This window comes from Erpetoichthys calabaricus, chromosome 5 (genome assembly GCF_900747795.2).
Source record: "Erpetoichthys calabaricus chromosome 5, fErpCal1.3, whole genome shotgun sequence".
Lineage (NCBI taxonomy): Eukaryota > Metazoa > Chordata > Cladistia > Polypteriformes > Polypteridae > Erpetoichthys > Erpetoichthys calabaricus.
In genome coordinates, this window is record NC_041398.2 from 96,929,996 (window position 1) to 96,941,996 (window position 12,001).

The 12,001-nt window shown below is 38.0% G+C and overlaps 1 protein-coding gene across 3 annotated transcripts in view; it reads left to right on the plus strand.

Annotated features, from left to right (window-relative positions):
* The window catches only part of bod1l1 (biorientation of chromosomes in cell division 1-like 1), a 170,440-nt gene that overhangs the window by 39,289 nt on the left and 119,150 nt on the right, over window positions 1–12,001 (plus strand). For 2 of the 3 annotated variants that reach the window (XM_051928654.1, XM_051928653.1), the window contains exons 9-11: window positions 4,953–5,034; window positions 8,907–11,502; window positions 11,693–11,775. In XM_051928654.1, coding sequence (XP_051784614.1) covers window positions 4,953–5,034; window positions 8,907–11,502; window positions 11,693–11,775 — 2,761 coding nt within the window. The remainder of the gene's footprint in view (window positions 1–4,952; window positions 5,035–8,906; window positions 11,503–11,692; window positions 11,776–12,001) is intronic. The other variant, XM_051928655.1, reaches the window with a different exon arrangement.

Here is a 12,001-nt window from a genome sequence, read left to right on the forward strand (position 1 = left end):
ATGAAGATGCCTCCTTTCCTACTTTTGATTGGGTAATACTTGACGTCATCGTTAGTTTGATTGGTCTTTTTAACTGTCCAGTGAGGAGGGCGGGTCTTTTAAGTACAGTCTGCAAAGTGTTGGCACTGGGATGTGGCACCCGCTGCAGTATGCGTCCCTTTTTTTTTTGTATTAAAAGTGGTAACCCTACGTGGCAGGTAACAGTTATATTTGGTCATGAAGTCGTCTAAAATCCGCCACGTGCCCTCTTTTAAGTGTGAGAAGCAGATATATATAGCCAAATTCTCGCGCTTCGTTGCGGCGAAGTACTGCTTTTAATTTTTTAAGAAAAGAAAACCTTTTTAAACGGATCGAAAATACAGTATACCAATAACAATTTGTTAAGGATCTGTTTTTTTCTGAACCTCGCTTTTCACAGCTGTTGCGCTACGGCGTGTGTTTCGTTTATTTGACAGTATGTAGATCGTGGTAATTACATTCATGGCATTCGTTTTCTGAATCACAATCTGACTGTATGGGTGGTTACCTGCCAGGTAACGCTTATGGTTGGTCAGGAAGTCGCCTTTCATCCGCCACGTGCCCTCTTTCTGTTCCCAGAAGCTGATCATAGAATGGTTTTAATAGTTTACTTTCAAATAATGCAAAGAGTATGCGACACGTGTTTCTCCCTAATTCTGGGCTCATCAGGCATACACACTCACTTCATCCCCTCTCGGGAATCGAATCTCTATCGTCAGCGCCAGAGTTGAAGCCCCTAACGTTGCGGTCAGCAAGTCAGCTAACATCCGCCATGTGCCGTCTTTCAGTTGCGAGAAGCAGCTCATAGAATGGTTGAAACTGTTGCCCCTAACGTTGCGCTACGGCGTGTGGTTCGTTTATACCTCGTGTCTTCTCATTAAACTTTTATCTCGCGAATATGTTATTGCAATCCGCAGCGGGAGCGTTTCTATAAACTTAATTTAAACTTACGTTTTACACCATGCTTTGTTTCCCTTATGAACATGCTTGTATGCTTCACTCGCTGGCTTCTTATTGTTTCACTCCCTTCTCAATTGTTTAATGAATTTTTTGTTCTTCGCTGTTTGCGGCTCTTCCTTCATTTCTCCCTACTGAGTTCTTTTATCTCGTGAATATGTTATTGCAATCCGCAACGGGAGCGTTTCAATAAACTTAATTTAAACTTACGTTTTACACCGTGCTTTGTTTCCCTTATGAAGATGCTTGTATGCTTCACTCGCTCCCTTCTCAATTGTTTAATTATTTTTTTGTTCTTCGCTGTTTGCGGCTCTTCCTTCATTTCTCCTTACTCAGTTCACAGTCTTTTCACGTGATTACGTGGGAGGCATGATGACGTGACACTCAACTCCGCCTCCCACGGCCATCAAGCTGCCGTCCATTACAGTATATTGTCAAAAATGAGGTTCCAGTTATGACCATTACGCGTTGAATTTCGAAATGAAACCTGCCTAACTTTTGTAAGTAAACTGTAAGGAATCAGCCTGCCAAATTTTAGCCTTCCACCTACACGGGAAGTTGGACAATTAGTGATGAGTGAGTCAGTCAGTCAGTCAGTGAGTCAGTGAGGGCTTTGCCTTTTATTAATTAGTATAGATGAAAAATATTTAATTTATGTTGCTTTGCTCAGTTTAAAAAAATCAAACCTGCTTAACTTAGTCTAGTTTTCCTTTTAGGCTGAAAACCTTAAAAATATGTTAGTATGTATTTCCAAACTTTGTTGAATTTCCACCTACTGATGAACCTATAGTTTCCTTGGATTGTTAAAGCACGGGTTTTAAAATCCTTTCTAATATCTTGGTACTGAACATGTTTTAGAAAAAAAGCATAAATCAAATTAATTGAACCTCTGTCAATCAATTCTAAGTATTTTTTGCTGTTTTTTTTAGACAAAAATGTCCAATAAATATCCCTTCATAACCATTGTCTGATAATCCTCTATGTTGTGGTTTCATTTGTCAGTTTCTGTTAAATGCAGTGTTACTAGTATGCACATTTACGTAAGAGTCATTAGCTTTACAATACAGTAGAACCTCGGTTTGCGAGTATAATTTGTTCTGGAAACGTGCTCGTAGTTCAAAGCACTCGTATATCAAAGTGAATTTCCCCATAAGAAATAATGGAAACTCAGATGATTTGTTCCACAACCCAAAACTATTCATATAAAAATGATTAATACAAAATATAAAGTAAAAATACATAAAACAAATTAACTTGCACTTTACCTTTGAAAAGAATCATGGCTGGTGTGAGTGAGTTTCTAAACTCTTGTGGGATTGCACCCAACGGGACGACACGCGGAACAGCGTCCCAAAACAATCGCAGTCTCTCAGTGCTGTAGCAGTTCTCCGTAAAAGCGAATCCGAAAAGATCGCGGACATGCTATAAGCGCCTGCTGTCAATGGGTAATACAAGGAACATTATAAATGTGCAGGGCCCTGCCTGACTGCTGTGTCTGTGTATAAATAACCGCGCTGTTGCTGGTTCAAGCTGAGTAAAGCTTGTGTTGCTAAAGTACTGAGACTCAGCTTCATGTTTTAGGGTGCAAGATGGGGACTCGCACATCACATCACATCACAGCACACACACACACACACACACACACACACACACACACAAGCACACACACACACACACACACACACACACACACACACACACACGAGCACACACATACACACACGCACATGCACGCACACACACGCACATGCACGCACACACGCACATGCACGCACACACACGCACATGCACGCACACACACGCACATGCACGCACACACAGTCACAATGCTAATGCTGTAGTAAACACTATATGCTCGTTGACTATATGAGTGAGGCACGCCGACTCAGACGGAGAATAGGAGACAATTGCCATAATCCCGCAGTGAGAGAGAGAGAAGAACCATCAGCTCAGTTGTGATCACATGACACTCAGCAGAAAAACTACTCATACTGCAAGACCTTGCTCGTTTATCAAGTGAAAATTTATTAAAAATTTTTGCTCGTCTTGCAAAACACTCGCAAACCGAGGTTCCACTGTATATTCAACTAACCTGATCTCAGTTGTTCATCTTTTTTATAATTACTTCACATTTCCATTTTAATTATTTTGGTGTGTTTTAATTTTCTCTTTGATTTTGTCAATCAGTGGGTGAAAATGTGACAAATTATTTATCAATAGTTGTTTTTTTTTGTTTATTTGCTAATGAATTGTTGAGTCTGATTTTACCATGTAGCCTCTATCTATTCTGATACTGTATCAGTAAGTGAGGTTGATGATCTTCTAAATACTGACCTCTGGCAAACAAGGAAAAGCAGAACTAATTATTTTAGCTAATTAATATTTTGTGTTACCGGAATTACCAATTACGCTAGGTTCAAGGTATTTGCTTTCCTTGTCTTTACTTATGGTTTGTCTTCTGATGACTGAATCCCTAACTTTATATCATTTAAGCCATATTGTTCTTGGGTACCCTTCTGGACCAGGTTTTCTTTTGGACATAGTAAATTTATGACTGTTGCTAATACAGAGTAATTTTCTCAGTCACAATATTTTTGAATTCTGTTATAATAAACTTAATGTCAAGCCTTTATACATTCCCAGCAATGTCTGGGCCTGCTTCTGATGAGACACAGGATGGTGTCCTGGGGGATGTTATCCCAGACCTTGGTCAAGGCATTGATGAACTGCTGGATGATCTATAATATCCCAGAAGTTCCCAATTGGATTTGGGTATGGGAAATATGCAGGCCAGTCAGTGGCATCAATGCCTTTGTCATCCAGGAACTGCCTTCACACTCTAGCCACATGAGGCCGGGCATTGTCCTCTGCCAGGAGGAACCCAGGGCCAACTGTACCAGAGTAAGGTCTGACAGTGGCTCTGTGGATTTCATCCTGGTACCTTACAGCAGTCAGGGTATCATTGCGTAGTTTTGGAGGACAGCGTTACCCTACAAGGATAAGCCTCCCCAGACCATTACTTGGCCACCACCAAACCGGTCATGCTGGATGATGTTGCAGGCTGCCTAATGTTCACCATGGTCTCTGCAGACTCTTTCACATCTGTCACATGTGCACAGTGTGAACCTGCTCTGATCTGTGAAGAGAAAAGGGTGCCAGTGTTGCCAATTGTGGTATTCTGTGCCGCATGCCAATCAAGCTTCAAGGTGATGGGCTGTGAACAACGGTCCCACTAGAGGATGTCAGGCCCTCATATCACCGTCATGAAGTCTTTCAGTTTGGTCAGAAACATGCACACCAGTAGCCAGCAGGAAGTTGTTTTGTAGGGCTCTGGCACTACTACTTCTGTTCATCCTTACACAAAGGAGGAGATACCGGTCCTGCTGCTGGGTTGGTACCCTTCCAAAGCCCAGCCCAGCTCTCCTTATGTAACGGCCTGTCTTCTGGTATTTCCTCCATGCTCTTGAGACTGTGATGGGAGACACAGCAAACCTTCTTGCGGTGACATGTATTGATGTGTCACGTAGTGATGAGGAGCTGGACTACCTGTGCAAAGTGAATGGGTTATAGGTACAACTTCATGCTACCAATAGTGACAAGGACAATGGCAAAATGCAAAACTAGAGAAGAATCAAGTCAGAAGGATAAGGAGAGAGCAATTGTCTGTGGCCCACCACCTGCAAAATCATTCCTTTTTTTGGGGGTTGTCTTGCTGTTGCCTCACCAGTGCACATTTCATCTTATTTGATTTGGTGCTAGACTGTGATGATTAATGTGATGATCTAATTTCTTAATATATGATCAATCCGTCAATTTTCTGAGCATGACTTTCCCATTGTAGAATTAGGACTATGTTAATAGGGAAACAAGTTAGCTTTTGACAGTTTAAGAAATAATTTATCATAATTTTGAAATCTGAAGTCATATTTCCTTATATATGTATTTGAAGTAGTCTAACTTTGTATTGAATATTTTAGAAAAGAAGAGGAGGATGATTTCAGTAGAAGAAGGAAGTATGATGCAGATGAAGACTCTAAAGAAACTCCTAAGAAAACTGAGGTAATCTGAATTAAACATTTAAAATCCATGATATGCATGCAGAATTCTTTACATGTGAAAAAATGTGTTGTTGTATGTTGTTCTTTAATTTGTGTAATGTATATGCATTGAATATATTTTTTATACAAAAAAATTCCTGCTGTTTTCATTTGTATACACGATAGAATTATAGTCTTTGCATCTATCTATCTATCTTCTGTATGAACAGATTCAGAGTAAACATAGTTTTGGCAGAACTAACAATATTTTTGTTGCATTTTTGGTATCAATTTGTATTCCATGTAATTGTATTTATTTGATATTATCATCCATTATATTGGTTTTGTTATGCACACTCAACAGTTAATGCTTGTTTTTTTACACTAAGTAAAATGAAGATTACAATAGAGTTAATAGTGCTGGGATTTCTTACCTTATAAGAGTTTATAAGTATTCTAGATTTTGTTTTAAAACTGTTCTTAATTATTTTATTATTTTCCATTGTAGGTATACTCTTTATTTAATCAAACAGTCTTGATTTCTGAGCATTCTGTTTAGGCTCTGGAATGTGCCTTATGTGATTTCAATTTTAAAAGTCATGAAGAAATCCTTGAAATCGTAGAAAGCAGGTTGAAAATTTACCCACTTTTTTTCCTTCTTTTATTTTTTAATAATTTGGAACATGTGATGAATGGGTATCTCATCTAATTGTTCACTTCTGTGATTGCTGAGAAATATTCACTGAACTCTTGTCTGAGAGAGACAAGGTGCACAACGATGTTGTCCTTGTAGTCCCAAATTCAGCTCGTTTAAACTAGAGAAAATGTCCAACAAGTATGCCAGCTGACTGAGCCACACTGTATCGTCAAAACATCTGATAAGGGCAAGCTGTTGTCCTGTAAGAATATTTGGATGTCGCTGTGCAGTTCAAAAAGCCTCAAAAGCACCTTTCCTCTTGAAAGCCACCTTACTTCTGTATGGTGCAGAAATTGAACATGTTTACTGCCCATCTCATCACAGAGTACATGAAATACAGTGGTGTGAAAAACTATTTGCCCCCTTCCTGATTTCTTATTCTTTTGCATGTTTGTCACACAAAATGTTTCTGATCATCAAACACATTTAACCATTAGTCAAATATAACACAAGTAAACACAAAATGCAGTTTGTAAATGGTGGTTTTTATTATTTAGGGAGAAAAAAAAATCCAAACCTACATGGCCCTGTGTGAAAAAGTAATTGCCCCCTGAACCTAATAACTGGTTGGGCCACCCTTAGCAGCAATAACTGCAATCAAGCGTTTGCGATAACTTGCAATGAGTCTTTTACAGCACTCTGGAGGAATTTTGGCCCACTCATCTTTGCAAAATTGTTGTAATTCAGCTTTATTTGAGGGTTTTCTAGCATGAACCGCCTTTTTAAGGTCATGCCATAGCATCTCAATTGGATTCAGGTCAGGACTTTGACTAGGCCACTCCAAAGTCTTCATTTTGTTTTTCTTCAGCCATTCAGAGGTGGATTTGCTGGTGTGTTTTGGGTCATTGTCCTGTTGCAGCACCCAAGATCGCTTCAGCTTGAGTTGACGAACAGATGGCCGGACATTCTCCTTCAGGATTTTTTGGTAGACAGTAGAATTCATGGTTCCATCTATCACAGCAAGCCTTCCAGGTCCTGAAGCAGCAAAACAACCCCAGACCATCACACTACCACCACCATATTTTACTGTTGGTATGATGTTCTTTTTCTGAAATGCTGTGTTCCTTTTACGCCAGATGTAACGGGACATTTGCCTTCCAAAAAGTTCAACTTTTGACTCATCAGTCCACAAGGTATTTTCCCAAAAGTCTTGGCAATCATTGAGATGTTTCTTAGCAAAATTGAGACGAGCCCTAATGTTCTTTTTGCTTAACAGTGGTTTGCGTCTTGGAAATCTGCCATGCAGGCCGTTTTTGTCCAGTCTCTTTCTTATGGTGGAGTCGTGAACACTGACCTTAATTGAGGCAAGTGAGGCCTGCAGTTCTTTAGACGTTGTCCTGGGGTCTTTTGTGACCTCTCGGATGAGTCGTCTCTGCGCTCTTGGGGTAATTTTGGTCGGCCGGCCACTCCTGGGAAGGTTCACCACTGTTCCATGTTTTTGCCATTTGTGGATAATGGCTCTCACTGTGGTTCGCTGGAGTCCCAAAGCTTTAGAAATGGCTTTATAACCTTTACCAGACTGATAGATCTCAGTTACTTCTGTTCTCATTTGTTCATGAATTTCTTTGGATCTTGGCATGATGTCTAGCTTTTGAGGTGCTTTTGGTTTACTTCTCTGTGTCAGGCAGCTCCTATTTAAGTGATTTCTTGATTGAAACAGGTGTGGCAGTAATCAGGCCTGGGGGTGGCTACGGAAATTGAACTCAGGTGTGATACACCACAGTTAGGTTATTTTTTAACAAGGGGGCAATTACTTTTTCACACAGGGCCATGTAGGTTTGGATTTTTTTTCTCCCTAAATAATAAAAACCATCATTTAAAAACTGCATTTTGTGTTTACTTGTGTTATATTTGACTAATGGTTAAATGTGTTTGATGATCAGAAACATTTTGTGTGACAAACATGCAAAAGAATAAGAAATCAGGAAGGGAGCAAATAGTTTTTCACACCACTGTAGGTGGGAATGCATCGCTTATGCAATTTTCACAGCTGAGTCTATTACAGACATAAGTCTTTGGACATTTTCTTCACTTCGAGGGCCTCACGATGGATACTGCATCGAGTCCATCATATCTCCAGTGCCAACTTGTGAATCTAAGATACTACTCCACTGTTGCGATATGTCATAGTACCAGTGCCGTACCTGCAGGCTCCGACATACTTTTTCCAATCAAGTCTATTCTCTTGAACAGATGCATTCAGGAGCTGGAAAATGTGTTCACCATTAGTTCTCATCTGAATTGACTGACAGAACAGAAAATCCCCTTGAGCTGCGCTTTGATATTCATATCTGCCGTAGGCAAGCAACATGGCATATCTACAGTCTCGTCAAGCTGAATGGAAAAGTAGCAACTACTTTTAGCAGAAAAACAAATCGCTGACTTGGACTGCTTTAGATCCTTGCGTTTTTTCAGAAAAAGATCAACTAATTTGTCTTTCAGCACTGTGTGCTTGATTGTAAGATGCCGTTTGAGTTGTGGTGGTTTCATACATTCATTACTAAGAGCATCACCGCACACAGCACACTGTGGACTGAGCTCATCTTCTGTCCCACTTCAAAAGAATCAAAACTTGATGTAACTGGCGATATATTCACTCCACTACTGATACTTCCTGTTTGGAGCCACAATTACAATGTTTTCGAACAAACATTTTGCTTCCTCTACTTGCCTTCACAGCTTGTCAACAATTTAAGCTAATTCTCCCAATATTTAGGCTTGTTCATGTAATCTTTATTAAAAATTAAAAAAAAAAATTTAAAAGCTTTATAAAACATCTTTGAGACTCCCAGCATACCACTAGAGGGAGCCTATCACAGTTTGAGAAACACTGAATTAGACCAATCTTTCTAGCTCCAGTTCTTTGACACCTTGTATAGAAAATTCTAAACATGTTTTTAATGGATTCCATCTAAAGACAACAATTGGCTTTGAATTGATAAATTCTTTAGGACAAAAACATGCAGGTAGACAACTGGAATCTGTGTTGCAGACCAAAATAATAATGGCCGTAAGCAATTTTAATATTTTTAGTACAGATTGGCCGGACACTTATCTGTCAGTGTGGCAAAAAAAAAGAACCGGAATGAGGAAGAAGTGAAATCATAAAAATACTGTATACATAGCAAGATCTAAGAATAACATTATTTCTGGCAGTTTTCTCCATTTTAATGTTATATCATTTATTTGTTTTACAGGAAAATGTAACGCCATGTAGAGATCCAAAGCCTTTTTGTTCAAAAGCACAGCTTCTTAAACCTTTGCGAAGACTTTCAGAGTCCATCCTGCCTACAGATGAAAGCAAGCATGAACACCGGAGAAAGAGGTCAGGAAGCAACATTTCATCTTCCTCACAAGCAGATGAGTTGGCAGTTGACTCTGTAGAATTAAAAGACCTTAAAAAGGTAGTGGAAAGAGTCAAGGTCCATGCATTTGCATTAGATCTGGAATCTGGTTCAGAAGACCTTTTCAGACCGCGCAAGTCTGACAAATATCTAAAAAAAGATAGTGATGTAGAAACTGACCTTGGAAAAAAGAAAGACTTTAAAGTTTCAAAGGAAAAAAGTGAAAAGGAAAAATTTTTGACAGATGATAAAGGTAAACATAAATTCAAGAGTGAAAAAGTATCAAAAGTTGTGGAGGGTACTAATGAATATTTTACATTGGAAAATAAAGATCAAGAGGTTGTTCAGAAAGACATCAGTCATTTGTCTAGATTGCCATTAGATGATAAATCTGATTTGAAGAGCAGAGCTAAAGCAGAAAAAAAATCAATATTGATTAAAGATGTGAAAGCTGCAACTTCTGAAGACCAATCTGAAGAGGTTCTACATAGAGAAGGAACAAAAAAAGTGAAAGTTGTTTTTCCTGAGCACACTAAAACAGAATATAGAGCAAAAAACAGCAAGCCATTAGTAAAGGGTGATGGCAGGTCTCAGGTCAATACAGAGAGTGGATATATCTGCCAGACCAAAAGTGAAAGTATTTTAGAAGAACATTCCAAAATGGACTTCACATCTGAAAGCTGGAAAAAAAAGAACAAAATGGAGAAATTTATCAAAAAGCGATCAAAGAGTTACTCAGATGATAAACACTCTGAAAGATTTAAACCAAGGCATGATGTGAAAGAATCCAAAGCAAATGAAAGAGATGGTGCAAGTCCTGAATATAGATCAAAGGGTGATCATTTTTCTCAAGACATTTGCAAATCAAAAACCTATTCAGTCTCTGATCTAGAGCGAAAATCCAAAAGTTGTGAACTTTTTACAGAAAGAAAATCTGCTTCAGAAACTGAAACTGATATTACGGGGAAACCATCATCATCTAGTAGTGTACAGAAAGATAGCAGCCAAAGATTTAAAACTGAGAAGTCTGCATTCAAAATAAAATATAAACTAGATTCCAAATCTCCATCAGATTTCAAGACTGAAAAAAAGTTATCAGTTATAGAGTCAAAAGGTAAAGGTACTAAACCTAGCCACAAAATCGATGCATTCAAAGAAAGAAAGGACATTTTAAAAGAATGTAAAAAAGGTGGTGGAGAGAAACTGATTGAATTTAAATTGGGTAGTGAAGAATCTGCACTTGATTGTCAGTTTAACAACACATCCGTAGATGTGAAATTTGGTATGGAAGATTGTGGAAGGAAAGGCCATGAAGTGGAATTAATAGTTTCTGTTGATCAGTCAGACAAGGCAAACTCGTTTAAGAGTAGTACTGAATTTCTCACTGTAGCTTCTTTGAAGGAAACATCAGATACTATTTCTCATGATCCTGATCAGTCTGTGATTGTTGACACAGACTTGAGAAGCTCTGAACTAGTTATTCCGTCAAAACCTGATCAGCTGGACAATGTTTCTATCAAAACACCAGATGGGAATTGTTCTGTGGAACCTGAAATTGGCACAACTTATTTGGCAAGTAATTTAGCAGCTCTTGAGTCTGAGAGAGGTTTGACTGTTCACTCAGAAGTTATGATGGTTACTGAATCTAATCTGATACAGGAGAAAAAAACAGGAGAAGATGGCATTTTATGTATAGATTTACAAGAAACTAAAAGTAGACTTTCAAAGGAAACAGATTCTATTTTGATTGCCAAAGATGCTGCAGCTGAGTGTAGCAGTTTGAGCCAAATAGATAAAAAGGACATTGAATATACTATTAAAGATGTTTCTTTAGAAATGGAATTCAAAAAGACACTTGAAGTTTCTTCACAAGTGGTAAATGAACAAGAGGATCAGCAAGATACAGCTCTACATGTAATGGATTCTGAAAATAGCTACAGAGAAAATGAAAGCAGTTATATTTCTGAGAGTATAGATAACACAGTGATCAAGGAAGACACTGAAGAATTTTCTGAATCATCTTTTGAAGGTGCTGATCAAAAGACTAAAGAAGCTGCATTAACTCTGCTTTCAATGGACACAGAAATTCCAGCTCAGAATTCAGTTTCTCAAACATATTTTTGTGTTCCTTCTCAGCCAGTGGATCTTGGTGGTTCCCATAAGGAAAGTACTATATTGGTGTCTAATGACAGTTCAGTAAGCCGATTTTCTGAAAAGCAAAGTGATTTTAGTTTGAAACAAGACTATAACAAAACTTGTTTGTCACCAGGATGTTTAACAGAACAGTTGTACAATACAAAATCAGTATCGGATGAAAACATGTCTTTTAAAGATCCCAATGTGTTACTTATTGAACATAAATTTAAGGATACCAAAGTGCAAGAAGAGGAATTACAAATAAAAGAGTTCACAAATGAGGACAATGCTACTGAATGGATTGTTGACAATGGTAATCAATGTTTTTATACTTCGCAATTTTGTTTTATTTTCACATATCACTTATTTGTTTAATACCTAGTTATTGTAAATATAATTAATCTTGTTCCATCTACTTCTCTGTCATCTTAAAAAATCCAGAAAATGGAAAGCTTTCCTGCCCAGTTTTTGTTGTAATGTGCTTTATTTTGAATTTTCCTTAGAAGATGCATTGGGTGAAACCAAGTTTGCAGAAGTCCCAGTTGAAATATTTAAACCATCACCACAGAACCAAAAAGATACAGAGGTTTGAAGGGATTGTTGGCTAATATTTCATACATTTTCCAATAGTAGCTAAATGGAAAAGTCTGATCATGGAGACTTGGTTAAATTTGCAGTGCAAGAATGATGTATTAATTTTATTTTTTCAAAATTCATTCTTAGTGATGTGTTTTGAAAATAATACATATTTAAGTTGTTTTAACTTTTTTCCTTATTAATATTGTAATGCTTTATTTGTGCATATTAAAAGT